Genomic DNA, 24,841 nt, shown 5'->3' on the forward strand with positions numbered 1-24,841 from the left:
GGCCCGCATCGGAAGTTAACCCTGTAGGGACGGAAATGGAGGTTGTGGAGGAAAAGGTGCCAGCCAATGGACGTGGAAGAGGCGGGACGCGACGGGGCGGGCCGTGTTGTGGGCGTTGAAGGGCAGGGGCGGCGCCTGTAGTCGCATAGGACGGTAGTTCTGAATTTGTGACTGTCCAAGCGACCCTTTTTTCAGGGTCCCATGTCAGCTATCCTGCACATCAGATATTTACGTCATAATTCGTAACAGTAGCAAAATTACAGTTATGAAGGAGCAACGAAAATAATATTATGGCTGGGGAGAGGGCGGGGATCTCCACAACATAAGGAACTGTATTAAAGGGTCTCAGCATTAGGAAGGTTCAGAGCCGCTGGAACAGAGCAACTGGAGGAGCTGATATGGTGGTATTTCCTTTTCTCTACAAGTACCCATTTTGGTCATTGTGCCACTTCATTCGAGAGCTCATCAAATGATTTCTCCTTGGCGTTTGGGTTGTTAAACCCTGTTAACTCTCGAATCTTGGGATCAGAGTTTGGGAGTGAGCACTTCTGTGACTAAAGCCGGAATCTATGAAAGTGGAACCTAAACATCATTAATGCCCTTCATTTCTTCCGGTGTAGGACCATGGCACTTAGGAACTTGATATTCTAACAGGATTATGCAGACCTACTTCTTGGGCGCTTTTTGGAAATTGTATCCTCCCCGGCTCACATAGGATATTGAACCAGAATCTTCACTTGAAGATGATGCTTGTTTCAGTGTGAGAGGCGTGAACTATGCCAGGATTTCGGGCTGTAAGTGATTCATTTAGGCTACGTCCCTGGCAAGGGTTGAGTGCCTGGATCTTTGATTCCAAAGGGAACTCACCAAGGCCAGCTGGCCTGGGTCTGAAAAAGCATGGGATAAAACCGGACTCACTGAACATAGCAGTCAATGAGGACTACTGAGAACTCAAGAACAATGGCAATGGGTTTTTGATCCTACTGCACATACTGGCTTTGTGGGAGCCTAGGCAGTTTGGATGCTCACCTTACTAGACCTGGATGGAGGTGGGTGGTCTTTGGACTTTCCACAGGGCAGGGAACCCTGATTGCTCTTTGGGCTGAAGAGGGAGGGGGACTTGAATGGGGGAGGGGGAGGGAAATGGGAGGCAGTGGCGGGGAGGAGGCAGAAATCTTTAATAAATAAATAAAAATAAATAAAAAAACAAAAACTATACTGTTTAACACACACACACACACACACACACACACACACACACGGCCGTTCAAACATGAATCCTATCCCCGCACTAGTTCACAGTGAGGAAGGACTCAATTGTGAAAGAGGGATAACAAACTCTACCAGAATGGATTTGTTAAGAAAATGACAGAGGTCATTCTAACGCCCCACGTTATTCTATTAGCATAAAATTATGACCGTGTGGTGGTTTGACGAGGAATGACTCTCTTCAGCTCATATGCTTGGTCATTGGGGAGTGGCACTGCTTGACAAGGATTAGGAGTTGTGGCCCTATTGGAGGAAGTCTGTCATTGAGGGTGGATGTTCAAGCCAGGCCCAGGGTCTCTCTCTTCCTGCTGCCTGCCAGTCCAGGTGTAGGACTCTCGGCTCCTTCTCCAGCACCATGTCTGCTTGCATGCCGTCATGCTCCCCTCCATGATGACAATGGGCTAAACCTCTGAACCTGTAAGCAAGCACATATTAGGTGTAATCCTTGATAGGAGTTGCTGTTTGTGGCGTCTCTTCCCAGCAATAGAACACTGACTAAGACAGGCAGTGTCCACGGATTCTGTAGTTCTGCCAGCACCCTCAGGGTGCTGTAAAAGGGATTTGTAGGTTGCAGTAATGATGATCAGGGATGCTATAGTTTTAGAGATTGTGAACATTGGCAGAATTAGGGAGAGAAAAGATGACTTCATGTCACTTCTTCCTGTATATAAAAATGAATAATAATGTGTGTTTTTACAAGCTCTACTGAATGGAAAGTTGCCCCAGGGGTCATTAATATACCTAAGAGCTATCCCAGAGTGAGAATAACAGCCAACCAGATAATGTCATGTGACAACCCATCTGTGAGCCAGAATCCAATCCTTTATTCTGTATTTGATTCTTTAAAGGACTCGTATGTGACTGTAGAAGTGAGAGCAGAAGAGATGTCAGGGTTGTGAAAGTAAACTACGAAGGAGTCTGAACTACACCTTGAAATTGCTTGTGTTTTCTGAACCTGCTCAACTTGATTCCATGCCATCTCCATACCTCAGCAGGTTGGCTCTGAACCTGTGAACCTGTGAGTTTGAGGAACTAATAGTACATCCAGCTCATGATAGTTGACTCTTACTTTCCCAGTACAGAATGATTCTCCGCTTCAGAAAGCATGTCTCGCAGAAGAGTAGGGACCTGTGTAGCTGGTCTTCCTGTAGTTTTCTGGAGATTTTCCACAGTGCTTTTATCCATCACAGATCCAAGTCTTCAGATCTATTGTGGCAAATGGTCTGGTATTAGGGCAGCTTCTATGACATCCCTTCCGGGCAACATGGGCACGTGGTGAGTATTCTAACTTTGTGTGACGTTCAATCCAACATCCTTCCTTCTGGGAAACAGTCTGGTCACTCTTCTTCATTGTTCACGGAGTGACTTCATTCTGACATCCCTGCTTCCCTTCCTCCTAACTCTCAGCACCTATTCAGCCCTGTACAAGTATCTTAACCTCATTGGCATAGGTCATCATCTGGTCAGGGAGCACAAAGGCTGTGTTAGAACTTACTCCACCGGTCCTTGCCGAAACTTTGAATGGCAAACTAGCTGATGGCTTCTGCTTTCTTCTGTACAGCCTTACAACTGTATTTATTCTTCTGATCTAAAGCTCTCAATATTTATTCTCACATACATTCCACTTGACCCTATTGGTGCACACTAGCCCATGTTATGAAGTATCTTTTGATTTAGCATAGTTCAGTGGTTCTCGACATCAGATGACTATTTTTTTTTTTTTTTTTTTTTTTTACTCCTTGAGGGACATTTGACAATGTTGAGACTTTTTTTGGTTGTTATTACTGAAAGAGATCTGCTGACATCTAGTGGTTAGACGGCAGAGTAGGTGCTAACTCATGTATAACACTAAGACTAGCTCTTCTCAACAAAGGCCTATCTATCCCCAAATGCCCCAATTGTCCAAAGTGAGAAACCTCGGCCCTAGTTCTCTTTAGAACAGGGGTTGCAATGTCTCACAGAGTCTGTGTTGTGGTAGCTTGGTTTTGAAGTCAAGGCAGTGGGGAAGGGATGTGAAGGAAATAAAATTATATTATGAAGCAATTTTCCTTGCAACGTTTCCAGACATGGGGAGATTGCTCTTTGTTCTCAGGAAAGAGACTGTTGTCACTGAGGGTGAAAAAAAATTGAGGGTTTAAGAATGTGATGTCTATACAGTGTTCCCATTCTAGATTTCAAAGACCCATTCCTTTTCTATTAGGGCCTTGGCTTTGATGTAGAAGATATTCCCAGGCGATTCACTTAGATTTTCTTGAACTTCTGTTTCTTTTATGTTTAAATACGGGGCCTAGGTTTCATCATAGTCTGCAGAGTGCTTCCTCTGCTCTAGAGGCCCTCAGGCTTTTGTACTGAGCTCTGATTTTGTGGCAATTTATGAGAATCTTAGAGATTTGTCTTACAATTCTGAACAAGTTGAAAAAAAAAGAGAAGTGTTATCTGTTGGCTTCCCCTCCTACTGGTCACTATTTCACCACTTACCACCGCATGCGACTAGAGAGCTGAATCGTGCAGGTATTCCAAGCCATGGTGGCATTGTCGGCAATATGACATGCCAGGGTGTGAGAGAGGCCAGCTGTTGTCATATCATTACTGTGAAGCTCTGACTGTCCTGGAACTCACAATGTAGATGAAGCTGACCTTGAACTCAAAGAGATCCCCCTTCCTCTGCCTCCAGAGTGCTGGGATTAAAGACATACATAACTACACCTGACTGCATTTTAGTCACCTTTATGGGTAGAGTTTGGTGGTGCTTTTAAGTGCATCTATTCTGCACAGAGTCACATACCTGTAATCCCAGCACTCTGTAGGCTGAGGCAGCCAGACCTCTGTGAGTTCAAGGCTAGGCCGATATATAGAGTGAGACCCTATCTCAGGAAAAAAGTAGAGTGATAGAATTTATAATATTGTGTGATGTTACCATCACTCACTTCAGAACTGTCCTTATTTTTGCCAAACTGAAACTCTGTGTTCAACAAACGATAATTTCACTTCTCCTTCTTACCCCAAGCAGACAGCAGCAGTTTACAGTCATGTTCCCTTCCTTCTTACTCTAATATAGCTGCACATATGATATTTCAAGAGGATTTTGGGGGGTACAGAATTTTATAAATATTGTTGTTAGCTAAATATTATTTATTCAACCCTATAATATCTGGAAAGTAATTATGTTAACTAATAATATACTGACCCAAATTTTTTCCAAGAAAGCAAAGATGTTTGCTCACAGTCTTGGTTTGATCCCCTGGTAAGTGGAGTGTACTTCCCCATTTCATACTTTGGATTGGGCTTGCTTGTTTTGACCAATGGGATTGCTAATGGACTTGATATGAACCGAAGTTTGAAATTTCCTTGAAAACTAGGCTTGTCCTTCATGTCTTTGGTCACGTGTAAGCCCTTGGATCTTACAATACTAAAAATCAATTTGTCATCATTATGATATTTAGACATTGATGGATAGAGAAAAGGTGTAAGTATGTGTTCTATTTCTCTTTTCTAATAGGAGCTGTCCTGCAAATGACAGCACAGAAGGGGACATCTCCAGGAAAAAAATCCCAAATATTCAGTGAAGGAGGTGTGACAGAGCCAGAAAACAGAATAAAGTTGAGGATTTCTTGAAATATCTCTCTCTTATAAAGAGATCTAGAAGGCTAGGAAACAGCTAGAAGTTACCCACATGTATAGCATGTAGTCCAGACACCTAGCCAAAGAACCCCAGAGTAATGAGCCCCCAAATGGACAGGGTTTAATGATTAATGGCTTCCTTAAAACTTAGAGCCAACCTGAAAAACCCAAATATGTATTCCTAAGCAAAAACATAAGATTCTTTGCTTCTAATTATCTACTCCTACCCCCAATCAGGGTGTGCTGAAGCCTTCCCTATTTTCTCCTGTTCCCTGTTTCATTTTTACACAGTAATTTATTTTATTAATCATCCAATATTAGATACTTGAACTCATCTAAAAATTTTGCAAACAACACATGCCTGCTCATATGTCATTTTGTAGCTCCTCCAACATGGATACATCTTTGGGATCACCACATTTAAAAGTACATATGTACGCGCGTGCACACACACAGTTTGAAAAAAAATGTCAACTTTCTCTCTCAGGCAGTAATAAACCCAAGAACTTTTTATTTTTTATGTCAATGAAATACTATCAATATTTTGGGTTTCCCTCTAAGACAAGAAATGAGCTCATCCACAGATACAGTTCCAGTTTCTCTTCCGGACAAGGTCGAGCATCCTTCCAAGCTTTCCAGGGTCACTGGCAATTCCTTTCCTGTCAAGTGTCTGCTTATAGTTTCCAATTGGCTGCTGGCCGTTTTTAAACCCCTCAACTGTAGCAGTACAGATATGCAGACGTTTACACAAGTTGTGGCTTTTCCCACTTTGCAATTTCCTTTTAGCTGTAGTTTTTTCAAATGTATTTTATATAGTTAATATTTACCCAGTTTCTGGATTTTGAGTAACAGCAAGGAAAGTTTTCCCCGCTCTTAGTTTGTAAAGGGTTCACATATTTTCCTTCTAGGAGACTCAGGATAGTCTTCTTTCCTTTATATTGTCAATTATCATGTAGTTCATTTATCATATATTCATTTAAAGTATGTAGTATATGCTGTTTATTTATCACATCATTTTTACTTATGTTCAATATAAACATTATATCGGCTATTTTAACCATTTTAAATGTACAAGAAAGTAGTGTTAGCCACATTCACCATGTTACACAATGATTTCCATTTCTAAAATATTTCCATCACAGAAACTGTGTAACAATTGAGAATGCCTTCGCTCCTCTCTCCTCCAGTCTCTTATCTCTTCCTCTGTTCTGCCTCTGAATGTATCTACTTCAAATAATTCATAAAGTCAAATCATGTAAAAACTGTCCTTTCTTTTATATATTATTTAACTTAGCATAACATTTTCAAAATTCACCCATGTCATAGTGCACATTAAAACTTTTATCTCTTTCAAGGATGAATAATATTCTATTATTTGACTATACCATATTTTGTCAATTCACTAATCTTTTGTTGGACACATGATGTTTTCATCTTTTGGTATTATGTAGAATGCTGTAAACACCCTTATAAGCCAACACAATAGTATGTACAACACTTTATTCAAGTCACTGCGCTTGGGTCTGCCCTCGCTGAGTCATCTGGCAACTTTGCTTCTTCTTAGGAACTGCCTGTAAGGAATGAGCCATCAAGATTTGCACGTTCTGTGACTACCCTTGAACAGCACCGCTCAGTTTCTTTCCTTGCTTCCCAGAAAGTTAAAATAAATCATTAGAGTTATGCGTTTTACAACTGAACCCAGAATGATAAGGCCATCAGTACCAGTTCTTTAAGGGACACTTTAGTATTAGTGTGATTAAACAAAGTACATTACAGCTTTTGTCCTCACCCAGATTGCAAGGATGTGAATGGTGTCCTAGCTACCAAGACCTACATTTCTGTTAGTAAGTCCCCAGTAGGTTGTATTTTTCTTTGGTCCCATGACTCCCTGAGGCCAGTTGGTGTGCAGTGGGAATATGCTGCTCCAGCACACCATCAGACCCATTTCTTACATGGCTGTAGCATCTCATCCCCACTAGCAATAAAAGGCGCCAGTCGCTCCACACCCTCAATAACTCTTTTTTTTAATTTATTTATTTATTAAAGATTTCTGCCTCCTCCCCGCCACCGCCTCCCATTTCCCTCCCCCTCCCCCAATCAAGTCCCCCTCCCTCATCAGCTCGAACAGCAATCAGGGTTCCCTGACCTGTGGGAAGTCCAAGGACCACCCACCTCCATCCAGGTCTAGTAAGGTGAGCATCCAAACTGCCTAGGCTCCCCCAAAGCCAGTATGTGCAGTAGGATCAAAAACCCATTGCCATTGTTCTTGAGTTCTCAGTAGTCCTCATTGACCGCTATATTCAGCAAGTCCAGTTTTATCCCATGCTTTTTCAGACCCAGGCCAGCTGGCCTTGGTGGGTTCCCGATAGAACATCCCCATTGTCTCAGTGTGTGGGTGCACCCCTCGTGGTCCTGAGTTCCTTGCTCGTGCTCTCTCTCCTTCTGCTCCCTCAATAACTCTTATCCTTTTCATTTCATAAATACATAGTCATCCTAGGGGATGAAAGCAGATCTGACTTGACACTTGGGTTTTGATTTGCACTTGCCTAATGACTAGTGATGCTGGACATCGTTCTCATGCTTCTTGGCTATATGTGCATTTGCAGAAATACCTGCCAACGTCCTTTGCCCATTTAAAAAATGGGTTGCTTTGTGTCACTGAGTTCTCTGTGTGTCTGAATTTTAAGTCTTTTTCAAACTGATGATTTGAAGATATATATTTTTCCCTCAAGGCTTATTTTCAATGTCTTGATAATGTCCTTTGGTGCAAAGAGATCTTTACATGAAGTCTGGTTTAGTTATTTTTTTTGACATCATAAGAATCCAGTGTCAATACCCAAATCCTTAAGATTTACCCTTATATTTCATTCTAATAATTTATGGGGTTAGTCACTATGCTTAGGTTAATGACTCATTTAAATTTTTATAGCTGGTGTGAGCTATGTGTCTGACTCAGTTCTTTTGTGTGGATATCCAGTTACATTAGCCTCATCATTTGAAGAGATTATTCCTTCTTCCTTGTATGAACCTAGTAGCTTTATGTTCTAGAACTATTTTTATGCGAGTACCATGCTGTTTTAATTATAATAGCATTGTAGTGAGTTTCAAAAACAGAAAGCATGAGTCCTTCAACTTTGTACTTATTTTTCAAGGTTTTGTTTATTTATTTTTGCTACCTGGAGCCTTTTGCAGTTCTGTATGAATTTTGAAGATTGGCTTTTGCTTTTCTACAATACAGGCCATTGATTGGCATTTTTAGAGGAATTACCTTGGATCTGAAGACTATTTTGAACAGTACTGATACCTTCAAAAGATAAAATATTATTTATGAACCTAGGATCTTTTTTTAAAGTTTTTTCTTGACTCTAACTTAGCCCAAGCCATGCAACACCTTTGGAAATTATCATGGAACACAATGAACCCAAAGAGTCCCGACTGTTAACAGTTGCACTAAAACCCGTTTCACTGCCATTCACAAAGCCTCGTTTTATTTTAGTTTGAATAATAGCCATCGAGGAAGAGGCAAAACAAACTTTTGACTATCAGTATTAAGTTGGAGAACCATTTCTTTGGACACTGATGGAGGACTTTGGGCTACATCTTCAAAGTGGCAGGGGACACAGGGACAAGCACACAAGATTGAAAGCATAAAAGCATATTCTCATGAGGACCAGGCAGTCCTTGTTGTTGGAGGACCAAATGGAGTCATCGTTGATGTAAGTCGAATCGAAGTTCACGATGTGCAAGTCCTTCTTAAGATACGCATGGTTCAGCCGGTTCACCGTTCGAGCAAAGGAGTACTTAGAGGCACAGCTGTAGGCCTCCAGGCTGTACACTTTCTTGAAGTGCAGATCAAAAAATGGATTGTCCTAGAAGAGGGAGAGAGAGAGAGAGAGAGAGAGAGAGAGAGAGAGAGAGAGAGAGAGACTGGGTTTGCTTTCATGCAGAGTCATTTCCTGGATCCCCACGGTTTGCTGGCTGTGCCTATTGATTGTAAAGTCTCAGTATCAGGCATGTTTCTAAAATCTACACATCAGCTTTCCAAAGCTAGCAGAGCCAAACAGAATCTCTCCTGAAAGTCAACAGTACAATCTTCGCTTTATCCCAGTCCCCAGCTCCTGCAGGCATTCCCTGGGAACCTGCAGCCCACTCTGGTCAGAGAAGCAGGTAGGCTAAGAGCAGATCTTCACCTTTCTTTCCAGTCCTCTAAATCTGATCTACCGGACTCATCCCCAGCTCTCTAGCAGACCATCTGCTGCAGCCTCTCTTCCCCCCTTCTCCTCTCTCCAATGGATCACACAGATCTACTGCCACTGCCAATTCATTCATTTATCCCAGCCCCCAACTCCAGCAGGCATTCCTTGGGAACCTGTAGGTCACTCTGGTCAGGGGAGCAGGTAGCCTAACTAAGATCTCCACCACTCCCTACAACCTCCAGTCCCACACCATCTCTGTGGAAGACCTCGTGCTTTTGGCCTCCCCCACTTCTCTGCCTCCATCTCCAGTAGAACCTGCAGACCGTCTTCCCCAACCTCCTTCTTCACTCATCTGTTATCCTAGCCCACAACTAGAGCAGGTTTTCTCTGGGAACCTGCAGGCCAAGCCTGCCCGGAAAGCACGGAAGCCAGCAAGGATGGCAGGTAAGCCTCAGATCTTGACTTTCCCTCCTCCCCTCCAGAGCCAATCTCCTAGCTTCATCTCCAGCTCTGTGGCAAACTGTTGTGGCCTCTCCTCACTCTCTGCCTCCCTTCCCACGGGACTAAGCAGACCCTGGTGGAACACTGTGGGTGACCATCTCAGGGACATGAAGGCAGTTCAGTTCAACATGACTCGGCAGCCAGTGTTGGTTCAAACATTGAGATTCTGACATCGAGAAGTTTATTTTAGGCATATTTAAACACACCACAATTTGGTAAAAAGTTTCAGGCAATAATTAACTCAATCCCATGTGTACATTAAAGTTTGAGACATGACACCATTGAAACTGTAAAGTACAGGAGATATCTTTCATAAAGAAACACATTTTACCTGGAAACCCAATGTCCACACCTATCAGGATGCCGGAAGAATTCCCCACCAGGCAACATACAGCCAACACATTCTCCTGAGAACCAAGGAGGGCAAAAGAAATCAGGGAACAAAATACCTACCCAACAAAGACAAGTCCAGATTTCAGCAGCTAGAATTAAAATCTTCACAAATGCCTTAGATGCCCCGTAAAAAACAGATAATTGCCTGGACAGTATGTCTCCACTAGAGCCCAGCTATTTGACCACAGAAGGTCCTGAGTATTGCAGGGTGGCTGAAGCATAAGAAAAATGCCTTCAAATAGCCTTTATGGATATATTAGTTCTTAAAGAGGAAATTAATAAATCCCTTAAAGAAACCTATGAAAAACACAAACAGTGGGAGAAGTGAATAAAACAGTCCAAGACCTGAAAGTGGAATCGAACAATAAAGAAAACCCAAAGTGAGGGAAATATGCAAATAAAAAAATTAGTAACTTGAACAGGAAACTCAAAGGCAAGTCTCCATCAACAGAATTTAGGAGATGGAAGAGAGATTCACAGACATTGATGACAGAAGTGGATATCTTCTATTATGTCAAAGAAAATGTTAAGCCTAAAAATCTCCTGGCACAGAACATCCAGGAAACCTGGAATCATCTAGGAAACACTCAAGAAACACAGGTCAAAGCCACAAAAAATATTTTTAACAAAATCATAGAAGAAACTTCCTTAACCTAAAGGAGATGGCTACCAAGGTACAAGAACCATACAGAACACCAAATAGACTAGGCCAGAAAAGAAATTCCCCTCAGTACATAATAATCAAAACACTAAATGAATGAAACAAAGACTGCTAAAAGCTGCAGGGGAAAAAAGACCAAATAACATATAAATGCAGACCTATTAGAATTATAACTGACTTCTCAATGGAGACTATAAAAGTCAGAAGGGACTGAACGGATGATCAACAGACTCTATAAACCACAGATGAAAGCCCAGATATTGTGATCCGTCAATCACAATAGATGGAGAAAATAAGACGTTCCTGGATAAAACTAAGTTCAAGCAATATCTATCTACAAATCTATACTTATAAAAGGTGCTAGAAGGAAAACCAAACTAAAGGGGTTAACTACATCCAAGAAAACATAACGAATAAATAATCCCAGCCAGGCAAATTAAAAGAGGGGGAAACACACATACACACACACACACACACACACACAACTTAAATAACAGAAATCAACACTGCTCCTTGAAAAAAATTAATGGCACTATACTGGTTAGCTAGACTAAAAATAGGAAGTTGCGGATTTGTTGAGAGACTTTGCCTCAAAGAAAAATATGGAACAGCCAGTCAGTGGTGGCACACACTGTTAATCCCAGCACTTGGGAGGCAGAAGCAGGTAAATCTCTGAGTTCAAGTCCAGCCTGGTCTATAGAAAGTGTTCCAGGACATAGAGAAACCCTGTCTTGAAAAACAAAAACAGACACATGAAAAAATTGAGGAGCAATTGAGGAAGATATTTGAACATACACTTACACACACACACACACCTACATACATGTACCTTTCTACACAAAAACACACACCGATGCTTTAAAAAAGTGATATACAGATTGACCATAGCCGCACATGTCCAGACTCCTAGGACTTGGGAGGATGATGCACGAAGATATCCACGATTTTGAGGCCAGTATGAGATGCATAATGAGTTCCAGGATAGCCTGAGCTACATAGGAAGACTCTGTTTGCAAAGCAAAAATAAATGACAAACAATGGTGCAATGATTTCCAAGGCTGCACTTCGCAAGTCACACCTCACAATGCTTCTCTAGCTGCCTTGTGGCAGTTGAAGAACAATTATAGAGAATCTCATCCAAAAAACATCACACTGGTTACGCTTCCAGACAGTTTTCTCTCCCAACACTTGCTCCTTACCATGTGGGGAAAATCTTTCATGTCCTGGAAATACTTAGAAAAGGTCACTGTTTCTCTTTAGCCTAATAACTAAAGCAGAGCAAGCGCATACATAGAACACAGTCCCCTCTTCCCTCTCCCCTTCTTTCTCACTCTCCTCTTTTTTCTCTGCTAAGATTCTAGAGCTGAGAAGGGAACTCATGGATTTGTAGTACCCCCTTAAGTATAATTTGGATAATAATTTTTAAAGAGGTGACATTTGGGTGACCCATGTATTTACTGGCAGAGCCCAGACAAGAACCGAGACCCCAGTCAGCCCAACCCACATTTGGTACACCAGCCTATTTCTTGCTACACAGCAGTCAATCTCCAAATCCAAAATTATTTTTGTTTCTGTTTACAAATTGAATTTAATTGCAGTCCTTCCCATTTTAAAGTTGACAACTGGCCTATATTGCTCTATTTACCACTGTGTCGTTGCCATTGATAAAAATCACCACTGTATCATTGCTAATTGATAGAAATCACAGTAAGTATTTACTCCTGAGGATTTAACCCCAAGAGAAAGGTGAAAACTCCCAGAGGAGCCAGGAAGGGAAGTTTTTAAGAGAGTGACTATTTGGGCAATATAGCATTTCTCCTGGTAATTTAGTATTGCAGGTCCTTAAGTAATAAGAGAAACAAAAATGAAGAGCTTTCCATTTTTATCTGGTTAACTCTCAAAGACCATAATCTTCAAGTTGGAAAGGGAAGAATCAATAACTGTGCAATGGAATTAGAGGCCAAGGAAAGTAGGGAAGAAATAGAATACAGAAAATTGGTTCAAATGGATCAAAGTTGACAGGCTTCATTTATATCACCAGGTGCTGATCAAACTCAGCAGAAATAATTATGACATAAGTAATTTTTGAGGATGAGCTAGGGGAAAAGTCAAGTGTAATAAAATGTATGAGGATAGCAAATTTCTAAACCACAGGTTGGTATATGTGCTATAGATTTCCCTTAAGAATCAATGCAATATAAAAATCTGGTAAGTGCCAAAAAGTAGAATGAAGAAAATAACTCAAAATTTGTACCACTGTCACTCAGGGAATTATTATTTTATCTGAGATACTCCTCTGTATGTTATGAATATGTTTTGTTACCATTGGTTATTAAAGAAGCTGTTTCAGCTAATGATTTAGTAGAGTAAAGCCAGGCAGGAAGTCTGAACAGAGATATAGAAAGAAAGTAGGTGAAGTTGAAGAGATGCCATGTAGTTGCTGAAGAAGACAGATGCTCAGAACCTTTACCGGTAAGCCACAGCCTTGTGGCAGATACACAGATGAATAGGAATGGGTTTATTTATTTATTTATTTATTTATTTATGGTTTTTCAAGACAGGGTTTCTCTGTAGCTCTGGTGCCTGTCCGGGAACTAGCTCTTGTAGACCAGGCTGGCCTCGAACTCCCAGAGATCCGCCTGCCTCTGCCTCCCGAGTGCTGGGATTAAAGGCGTGTGCCACCACCGCCCGGCTGGAATGGGCTAATTTAAGATATGAGGGCTAGCTAGAAATATGCCTGAGACATTGGCTGAATAGGGTTGTAATTAATATAGTTTCTGTGTGATTATTCAGGTCTGAACAGATGGGAAATGAATGAACAATCTCTGTCTACAATTCTTAAAGTTTATTTCATATATAAATTTACACACATATATGTATAATTACATGTAAAAGCTAAGGTTTAACATTTTGTGTTGGGTGCAAACTAATCTAACTTTGTGGACATGCCATAATATGTTTAATCAGTTTCTAAGTACTCAACATTTATGTAAAGCATATTTTCATAAAATGTGAGTACTTAGGACACAAAGCAAAGACATATCTCAATTCTTTGATTGAAAGTCCTGTCAAATACACTTAGTTTTAAAAGTGCTATTTCTATGTGACCCAAAAGGTAGTAATGGAGTACAAAATGGTTCAGAAAGTGACAAAGTTCAACCATTTTTGATTGGTACAGTCACTGAGTTGATGGTACCATCAAATGCTATGGCTGAGAGAATAAAGGAATCCCAAAACTTAACCTGGGTTAGAGAGGGTGGCCATGGAAAATATCTGTTGGAGAAAGTTGCTTTTAAAGTTGCAGGACTGAGTGGTAGATTGTGTTTAAATTGTCAAGAAGATCTTGGGAAAGATGCTTTTAGATTTCATAGACAAAAGTCAGAGTCCAACTCATAAAAGCCAGTATAGATCATCCCAGGAAATTAATCCATACCACTTAAGAACAATATAATGTCATCTTAACACTTCGTACATGCCAAGAATATAAAGCAGGTCATCGAACATAATGATCGGCTGTGTATCGATCCTGTGCTACCTTCATAAAACTCTAACGCTTACGGTATCAGCTTCTTTTCCGTCAATCATCTGAAGATCATCCAAAGACCACTTCTTTGTTACTTCGTACTTTTCATCTAGACCTACTCTGTAATGCTTCACCATGATAATCTTCACTTCGTCAGTTTTGGTCACTGTAGGACAGAAAAAAACACAGACTCTTACTTCAATACCTTCATTCTCCAAGTCCCATTTCAGTTTTTGTTTCTCTCCCTTTTATTTAATGGCCTTATACCCAAATTATAAGTACACTCCCAAGGCAAGTCCTGGTATAGCTGGACTTTTGCCAACATGCCCAAGACTTTAACTTTATTTTGTGACAATTGTCCATCAGAACTCTGGGCTTTGTGGTGAGGCGGAAAATAGAAGATTGAGCAGAAGCAGACAACGGAGGACAAAATGCTCCCCAGAGCAAGTCAGAATCTTGGTTGGTGACCTTATGAAAAACTAAGGTACGAATAGCAAATGGCTCTGCTCGCACAACAACTCAGCACTGAAGGGTGACCACGCAAAAATGGCGACACTTCCTTCTAAAGCTGCTGTGAGACTTTGAATGCAGGTGTGCCTGTAACACAGCTTCGACTGACTTGTTTGGTAATGTTTGAGATTGTCACTGTATGGCTCCAACTCTGGTGTCCCAAGTGTGTCACCAGCACAGACAGTTTTAATATTCTATCTTGAAAGGCATGGGAGAACCCTTCTGTACTTAATATGAACAAAACTGAAAATAGTAATTTCCTGGTCCTGAAATCATTTGTCTCTGGTCTTATTGGAATATCGAGTTGTTCTATGAAATCATCAATGAGTCAAATACTAGCTGTTTGCTGAGTAAATGCCATAGGGAGACAGATAAGAAACCTGGTTTCTGTCCTAACACTCATGATTTCAGTAAGAAGGGAGACTATGCGGGGGTCATATGTACTAGGTTATTGGAAGGAGGTGGCAGGTGGGGAGGCAGGATGTCTAAACTCTTCACAACCTGGAGAGTTGTGAGCTGACTGCGTCTTCTCAGAGTGAGACTGGGATTTGTTTTGGGGAAAGATTCCTTTGGTTCTGGGAGACTTTGGCATGCTGCTGTGATTTGAATGGGTCCTCCAAGTTCTGTTGCTGGAAACTTCATCTGCACTGCAGTGATGTTGAGAGGTGAGGCCTTTCAGAGATTAGGTCAGGAGGTCAGAGCCCTCATGAATGGATCGATGGTGCCATGGCAGGGGTGGGGTAGCTTTTGCTGGAGGATGCTCCAAGTGAAAGGATGCTCGGTCTGACCTTTGCACATCTTTTTTCCTCTCTTGTTTTCCCTCTCACACTCTTTCTCTCTCTGCCTTTTACTACAGATGATGTAACAAGAAGGCTGTCGCCAGATGTGAGCTCCTCAGTCTTGGAATCCTCATCTCCCACCGAACTCTGAGAAATGAATCTGCTCTTTACAAATTCCTAAGTCATGAGTCATTTGTTTTACAGCACAAATCACACTGAGACAGACACATGACTTTTTAGCTATGTAGATATAAAACAATACACTAGGATATAATCATAGTCATAAATGAGAGACATGAACAGACTATACAGAGTGGAAACAGAGGATCGCTATGTGGGCACTTCCGGGAGAGGGACAGTCTGAGGGACCTGACAATGAAAGGAAAATCTTACCAGGTGAAAGGAAGAGAGGGGACTGCATAGATTCGTTGGAATTAAGATGCGGTGGACAATACGATTAGTTAGGTTTGGAAAGTTGTTAAAATGTTTTAAATGGCTTTGGACTTCAAAAGAGGCAGACGCCACTCTGGAGTTGTGGGGAATCTAGAAGTGACCAGCTGATCCCAGAGTTGACAGAGTGAGTCCAGCTTCCTAGAGAAGGGAGTCGGGGCCAGTTGACAAGTCCAGCTTACGGGCATTGCGTCAGGTGTTCTGTGCAAGTTCCTACAGCAACACCTCGTCAGTAGTGAGCCAGGATTTAATGATGCGGTGTCCTGTGCAAGAATTTCTCTGGCAGCACAATGCGCAAGACTCATCAGAGAAGGTCATGGAGCTGAAGGACCTTGGGGGAAGAGACAATGCTCTCAGTGGGCCTGCTGTGCCATGTCCTGGAGTCACATCCTGACACCTCTGCAGTGTGGTTTACAAGAGATCATTAATCTCTAGAGAATAAATGTCACTCACTGGTGTTAGGAAGGGGTCGCGAGAATAAAACAGACTCATGGAAAAACTAAAGCACACAAATGACTCAGGAGAGTGCCCAATAGACATCCATGGTTGTTGGTAGCCTCAGAATGGTGTGTGGATGGTAAAAAAACAAATCGGCAAATTGAAGTAAAGTTTCAGGTGAGGTTTTGATGATACATGGTGGGAACCAAACAATGTTGGTGAATCCAAATGGAAAGGAGGTGGAGGTGGGCCAGACAGTGGAATAAATGTGATATACAGGTGAAGTATCTGCCACTTACCTCAGCAGGGACTGAGATGGAAGTTTCATAGTCTTGGAATGATTTGGGGCTTGTGTCTGTGGGATGATTTTCAAGGTAAGACTCAAGGCAACATTTTCAGGGGAAAGAAGTGAGAGAGAAAAGATGATAGTTAAGAGGCTGGAGGAGAAAGGAAGAGGCAGGCCCGACAGCATCATGCCATGGAAATCAGCCAATGAGAGTAGCTCAGAGCTTGAGGACACTCCTGTGGAGTCACTGAGCTGAGACAGAGAGGCAAGGGTCTACATCTGACTTGAGGAAGATCACTGACTCCTGCCCTGAAGGCTATTTCTATGTAGTGACTGGAGAAGGCAGCTTGCACTAACATGCAAGGACTCCATGCACTAACACAGATTCCACGTATGCTGTGTGCTGGCCCCTGGACAGTAGCACAAATAATAACAACTCAGAGACAGAAATTGGGGTTCAACCTGAAGGTCAGAAAAGCAAACAGCCAGCCACTGGCTCTTACCTCTACCTCAGTCCGAAATGACAAGCCTGCCTCCAGGAATCTCAGAATGAGACACTGTGTGAGAGTCGTTTCCTCCCATCTTTTATTCCTCTCTGGGGCTGGGATTAAAGATGTACACCACTGGAATAAAAGGCATGCACCACCAGGTTTCTATGGCAACTAGTGTTACTGGGAATAAAGGTGTGTGTTACCACTGTCTGGTCTGTAAGGCTGACCAGTGGGCGATTTTACTCTCTGATCTTTAGGCAAGCTTTATTCATTAAAATACAAATGAAATATCACTACACTGGGCCAGGTAAGATTTTAAAAGCTGGTAGGAGGAGAGGTTAAAGGGTATGGTGTACACCACACACTCGAGGAGAAGGGATGATATATTTGGGGACAGAGGAAGTGATTGAGGGGCATGTCTGGATAAGACATCAATTATAGGTCTTAACTTGGGGTCAGTGAAAGCAGAGACTCTGGGATCTTCCTGACATTGTGAGAAGTTGGTGTATTTAAACACTTCTATATTTCTCTGGCTCCAAAGAAGATCCAAGCGCATGGGCCTACCTGTTAGCCTTGGGAAGATGTACACACAAGACAAGGACGGTGGGCTGAAGGGGAAGGTTTTGTAGCTTCCACGAGGAGGCAGTGTGCTTGTCTAGTTAGAAGATCCTCCTCAGAATCAGGACTGTTATTGCCCCAGCTTGCTGTCTCAGTAGCAGCAGAGGGGCCGAGAAGTGACAGGGGTAAAGAGATTTGGAGAGATAACTGGACATCGTACGGAAGTATGATTTTCAGGGAGCAAATCTCATGGCATCGTCTACAAGTTATGAAAGCCTGCTGATTGACTGTGGAGCCACTCACCCTCTTCATTAAGCCTATAAATATTTAAATGTCCCCTGTGAATCCAGCACAGTGCTAGGAATCGAAAAAAATTAATGAATTCCCATAAGGCCCCATTCCTGCTCTCACTGTGGCTGCAGGGAGTGGAAGCTTCAGAAGAAAATCTGCAAAGGGTGTTGTGAGCAGTGTGTGAATGAGGCCCTGTTGGATGAGGGCCAAGGAAGAGAGGTGTGGCCAGGACAATAGAGGAGGGGCATGGCCATCTCTCTGACTGCAGGAAATAAGGCTCAGAGAGGGATGAACCCGAATTGTCAAAGACAACAGAACTTACTAGAAGGAAGAAAGGGATAAAGGCAATTTTAGCAATGCATGGGTGCAAAGGCACAAAACATCCGGCATTTTTTGAGTCATGGCAAGTATTTGGTATTGTTGGCGTGAAGCAAGAAGGTGAACAGGAAGAAAGGTAGGGAGGCGTTTGCTCCTGCAAGGACTGGAATAGGTTCGGACATTATTCTGAAAACTGTGTACACACGGGGTGCCACTGGAAGGGATTAGATAAATGGAGAGGCCATGATTTGCATAAAGGATGGGCTGGCGGTAGGGAGAGGAGAAAAGATGTTAAGAAGATAATCCCTACCAGGGACCAAATTTTCTTACGATAGTGGTCATTTCCCTCTTTGTATGAGACTCAGACAACATAAGGATGTGCCTGGAAGCTAAGCTTGTGCAAGATGGCGTGGTGCGGAGGGAGAGCAGTCTCCTTCATTTGACAAAATGACAGCCTACTTTAGTGCTAAGGACTTTCCAAGAGTTCTCTTCAGCCACGAGCCAAAGGAGTCTGCTGAGGCTGGAGTTGACCCAATCCCTGATTTCCGCATTTGGGCTTGGCTGCCAGCTGGAATTAAGTGGCTGCCTCCACATTAATGCAGTTGGAAAATGGAAACTTGTCACATTGTCTTAAGAGCCCAAATGTGTTTTATAAAGTGTGAATGTTAGCGAGTTGTTTTCTCTTACTCAGAGGATCCGGTTTGTTACTGTGATTTAGGGGTGATATCTATGGATATGGTTTGTAACTGTGGTTTAGGGATGATATCTACAGATGTGGTTTGTAACTACAGTTTAGGGGAGATAGCGATGGTTTAGGGGTGACATCTACAGTTCTGGGGAGCTGTAGAAGAAGCCTGCTCTGGATTTAAGATTTTATTCCATTTTCCCAGGTTTTACATTTCAGTGGATATTTTCAGAATTCCAATTTTTATAACCATCACTATTTCAATTTTAAAGGAAGCTTTGTCTTTAAGAAATCCCCATTACCTTTTAAAAAAACATCAGCATTTAGGAAGCTAATGGAAAGAGAACTGGCCATTGGCCAATTGGTTTGAAAAAAATTAGTCAAGATCGAGGAAATGTGAAACTCACAATTAAGTCTCCCAGAAATGCATTAAATAAATAGATGCTTCTTTCGTTTTGTAATCTGGTGTTATGTAATGGTTTTCATCATTTAAATTAAATCACAGAAGAAGTCATCATGAAATACTTTTAAAAGCCTCAGTGAAATGTCACACTCGATTGCTAATGCCCTGTGGTTGTTGAGAAGGCTAAGGCTGATTTCACCAAAATCATATTTTCAAATAAAATTTTTCTAGAAATGTCTTTATAAAATCCATTTCAGGGTGCATCATGAGTCTTTAAAATAGCAAAATGATTGGCTTTAAACAAGTTAGGGCTTGTGTTATTGGTAAACTTATAGAAATACAAGACGTGGAAAAGAAAGAAGCTGGTTTTTGTAGAAACAGAAGAATCAAAGCAGCAAAACTGCCAGCCAGTGAGGTTTATCCCAGGTTTGTTTGATCAGCTCCATGCTAGAATATTCTTAGTCTACCACCGAAAGCAACGTGGTAGAAAGGCTAAGCACACATGGACCTGGCTTTCAAGCCTCCCTTTGTTATCTACTGGTTGGTGATCTTGGGCAACTGCACTCTGACTTCATTGTCTGTACGAAGTGACAAATGAGCCAACATACACGAAATTCTTGAAGTATCTGCACACACGAGCTAAGAGGTGCAGCTATGATCAGTTAGAGTGTGGAGATGTGGAAGGAAGTTTGGGTTGAGAATGAGAATCTGTAACCTTAGGTTAATCACTTAACTTCTCGTGAGTGTCGTTTCATCTGTAAAGCATCTCATCTGCACAAAGTCGAAAATGGAGAAGTCACGGAAATGGCATTAAGTGAACTCACGTCTGACTCTGAGCAGGCAGACCTCACGGCCCTCCCTGTCATCTCAGCTACGAGGTTTCACCCTAATAAAGAAAGTGATTAAGCAGTTTCCCTTCTTCAAAACTTTATAGTTTTTGTGCTGGTTACACGTGGTGCAGCATAAAAATGTGGCTGATGGCAAAAATGTAAAACCCTCCATGAGGTCCACGGCTTCAGAGTGGTAACTCTTACTGTACTGAAGTTCCCCGAGACGCATAGTCTCACAGAGACTGTGGCAGCAGGCACAGGACCTAGACAGGCTCGAGCTTGATGGGGTCCTAGCAGTTGGAAGTGAAGCAGACAGGGGTCCCACTCCTAACTGAGAAGCTATTTGCAATTGATACCAGATGGTAAAAGGAAAATTAGTTTTATCCAGTGGAGTCTCACGGGTGTACAACCACGCTCCAGGGCAGGCCCAGGAGGTGTAAGGCCAACCAAAAATTAACTCAATGGTATTTTTGTGGACTTTTTGGTTTTTTTGGCATTTTTTGTCTTGTTGGTCTTTTGCTTATTTGTTTTGATTTTCTTTTTTGTTGTTTCTTTTTCTTTTTTTTTAAGGAGGGAGAGGGGAGGAGAACTGGAGGGAGAGAGAATGTGAGGAGAGAGAACATTAAGTTGAGTGGGGAGGGACCTGGAGAGGATCTGGGAGGAGCTGAGGTAGTGGAAAACATAATCAAAAGATATTGTACTGAAAACAACTTTTAATTAAAAAAGAAAGAAATATAAAAATGCATAGATCAGGACTAGTCAAGTATTTGAGTGGGCTCCTTAAACTAGTTGCATGCTGTTTTTATTTGTGAGTTCAATACAATTAAGTAATTTTTATTAAAAAATACCATGATTGAAAAATGTTTTCCTAAAAGTATAAGAACACTTAAAATAATCTATACATGAGTATATGCATAATTTTAAAAGCAACAGAGTATATAAAGTTTTTATTATATATTTTATTTTTTATTATACAGATATATTTACAACATATTTATATATATATATAATCCAGTATATATATATAGACATTAAATATTTTTCTATATGTTTTAAAACTCTGAGCTACCTCTTTCAAGGCTCTACTTTTACTTGCTTAGAATATAAACTATCATTAATAAAAATTCAGAAGGGAGAATTGTAGGGGAGCACTTTAGAGGTGTTTAAATTTTTTATGAGTTCTTTGAGAATGTTATATAACATATTTTGATCACATTTACCCCCATCCAACTCTTCCCAGATTCATCGCCCACCTTACCTACCCACTCAACTTTGAGTCCCTCCACTCTTTTTTAAACGATTAAGTTTAATTTGTCACATGCTCTTGGGCATGTGGTCGTCAACAGGAGCATGGCCAACCCACCAAGAGCTACACCCTTAAAAGGAACTGACTCCCCTTCTCCCAGCACCTGCCGGTTGCCAATGGTTCCTCAGCTAGGGAAGGGATTCCTAGCCACCTCCCCACACCATGGTGGGATTTTATCTAGCTTGAGCTTTACACAGACATACTGTCACAACCACTGTGAGTTCATAGAGCAACTACCCTGTTTTTATTTCTATTTCAGAGATGTGAGCAACAAGGCCATGAAGGATCACTATCTTATGCCCAACTTCAGAGCTGACAGGCAATAAATCAGGGTCGGATTTCCCAATATGATCTGATGTCAAGAATTTCCAGGTCTGTCCCACCATGCCCTTTTACTTCCTATTCAGTTTTGGCTAATGCTACAACACAGGTTTTCAAACGCTTCGCTTTACATGTGTGACTTATTTTTTCCTCGCTCCTGCAGGAAACAGAGCTCCTCCCTACACTGGAAGACACGGCTTTGAACTGCCAGGAAGATTGGTGCTGTGTGATGGGATAAACTGGTCCCCAGGGAGAAGACACCATGCAAAGCCTGAGATGCAAAGGAAGGAGGTTCCAGGGGATGCCCGATGTACTTTGTAGCTAACTTCCCACAAGGGCATTGAGTGTATGGTATCTTATTCTGATGTCCGTCTTTGAATCATCAAGATGGAATAGAAAACAATCCTAGTTTTGGGACCACTACAAAGGATGGACTCTGCTCAGATAAGAAGGAAGTTCAATCATGGTTAAATGTATTATCTTTAATCAGAAAAATGCAATGGAATATGACGACTCTGGACTAATGGGTCTCATATGCAGGAACCACAAGATGAAAGGGTTAAAGAGGATGAAGAGGAAATTTTGCGACCCTACTCCCTGAAGGTAGACAGTACTTGAAGTATGGAGCCACCCGCTTCAACAAGTATCCAGTGACTTGCTTGATTCCTGTCAATAGATGTTTTCCAGGTGAAGTATTTTCACTCTCTTGGCACTGTCGAGAATCATTTAAACTGCTGTTTGGTTGAAATGTTTTTGTAACGGTTGTTTAAAATAAGTGTTAAATTTTGGGAAAGTTCTCCCAATGGACATAAAGTATAGCCATGAAAATGAGGAACTAATAAGGCTTTTTGTGTGTGTGTGTTAACTTTAGGTGGAATATCCCGAAATCATTTCTTCCTGACCTCGAGAGGAGCTTGATTTCAGAATCCCTGAATAAATAATTTACAAATGTTTAATTATATAATTAACTAACTAATTATATAATATCAAGCTTAGTTAATTATATAATTATTAAAGGGAGCCCCTAAGATATGTTTGGCAAATTAGATTTTATAACTTACCACGACTATTCTAATTTTAAAACTTTTATTTTAAAATTCTGCCAGTATGAGAAGCTACTTTTATAAAGCAAGAGTCATAATAGGTAAAAAATTATTCTATTTTATATTAGAATAGACAGCCTCTTTTAGCAGAGTGAGTAAAAATACCTTTTGATTCAGTGACTGGGTGGATGAGAACACAATGTGATCTATTATGTAGTTTTATTTTCTCTTTTTACATAGCCTAATTGATTTTATGAATGGATTAAGTCTCTTACATTTGTTGACATGCCAATCCCCCATATTTCAGATGTGTAGTAAAATAAGCTTAGGCATTAGATAAGTATTACTATTCTTGTTGTTGGATAATTTCTTCTATATTTATTAGAAATTGTAACCTTCTAAAGAATTCTTAGACCTTTCTTCAAAGATGCTTGGCTTCCTCTCAGTTTAGAACGCTCTTAAAGACCAGTTGTCAGGAGGACAGAGGTAATGAGCTGTGTGATAATGGGCGTTTGCCTTAAAGAGGAACATCTGCAAGTAGCCCTAGGGTTGCCGAGCTCTTTCCTCCTAAGCCTGCGAAGGGGACAAAGAGGCTTGGGCCAGGAAAAGAGAGAGCTGCATGCCAAATTCAATAATGAGATAATGACACCAACATTTCTACATAAATTCATAAAAAGTTTGGAACATCATAATGAATGAAAAAGCCAGTGCACGGACAATTTTCTTATATTTTGGTAACAGAAAGGAAATACGTATTTTACTAAGTTCTTTATATGTCAGATCTCTACATTAGGGATTGTGCTCTCCTCCCTAAAGTTCTGTCTTCTTGAGCTAATATCTACTATTAAAGTATTGGTATTGTTTTTCTGTAAGAGAATGTTTCTAAAGAGGATTTCTTTCTTCAAATTAACCACCAGGAAGTATCATTAGGTCCTTGGAGGAAAAGTCTAAGGTTCCATTTTTGTTCTATATAGAAAGGCATTGGGAATGGCTATATAACTGGGTTCTGTGATGTATTTAATCATATTCAGAATGCTGCTGGATTTTTTTAAGTGAGCCTTTACACAACAAAATTGTTTGCTGTGAAGCAAATTGAGTGAGAGACTGGAGAAAAAAATCAAACCAAGAGAAGTACAGATCCAATTTCACTTCTGAACCATTAATGTTGTCTAATACATTTTTTTGGGAGGGGGTGCTCCTTAGCGCTCTAAAAGTCCGTAGAATATACATTCCTTAACCTGGCTACTTAAACTCTCAAGACGCTCCATGCATGCCTGAGCTGGATAGGAAGACAGACAACGCTTCCCTATACCCCGTATTCACCTTTGAGTTCTTTGCATTTTGAAACGATACTAGAAAGCGCTGCTTACCTGACACACAGAGGTAATACCTGTCCTGGACCGAGAACTCGATCTCAATAAACTCGCAGAGATTCTGCGCCAGCGGCTTAAACAGTTTTTTCTCCAAGTCTTCCTTCACCAGCGATGACATCTCGGGTTCCCCCTGGCTCAGGCTTTCCTTGCGGTGGCTGCTGCTTGTTGCAGCTTAAGTCTCCTTTGGGTGTGCAAGCCCTGGGATTCTCACTCTAACCCTTCTTATTCAGAGCGAAAGGCCCAGCTCCCGACAGTGGCAGCCCCACCTCAGCAGCCCCAATCCAGTATTTATTAACCCCCTCGGCATCTTCAGCATCGGGCCTGCTGCAAGCAGCTCTCGGGGCGCTCTGGGCTGGCTCGCTGATGGGGGAGCATATTGATGAACTCTGACAGATGGCCACAGGTCTACTTGTGGAGCCTCCGGGTCGGCAGCCTTTCCCCTTGCACGGCAGCACTATGCAGAGAAAGACCACGGCTTCAGCTTGAAGCCGTTATATAAATCAGCTGTCTGGCGCTATTGATTCAGATCATCTTCCATTAAGAACTTCGCTTTCACTGCGCAGAAAAAAAGGCACCCGTGTTTACTGCTAACGCT

At 41.5% G+C, this 24,841-nt stretch overlaps 1 protein-coding gene across 1 annotated transcript; it reads right to left on the minus strand.

The window, feature by feature from the left end:
* Positions 1–8,327: 8,327 nt before the first annotated feature.
* On the minus strand, positions 8,328–24,554 carry Exoc1l (exocyst complex component 1 like). Its single transcript, XM_041671057.1, has 3 exons — positions 24,244–24,554; positions 14,200–14,330; positions 8,328–8,759 (listed from the first exon to the last, which is right to left on the minus strand). Exons 1-3 carry the CDS (start codon positions 24,362–24,364, stop codon positions 8,493–8,495), a joined length of 519 nt encoding a protein of 172 aa, XP_041526991.1. The 5' UTR covers positions 24,365–24,554; the 3' UTR covers positions 8,328–8,492.
* Positions 24,555–24,841: the final 287 nt, after the last annotated feature.

This window comes from Microtus oregoni, unplaced genomic scaffold (assembly GCF_018167655.1).
Source record: "Microtus oregoni isolate MIOR12 unplaced genomic scaffold, Mior012 000021F_ref0000039, whole genome shotgun sequence".
NCBI classification, from domain to species: Eukaryota; Metazoa; Chordata; class Mammalia; order Rodentia; family Cricetidae; genus Microtus; species Microtus oregoni.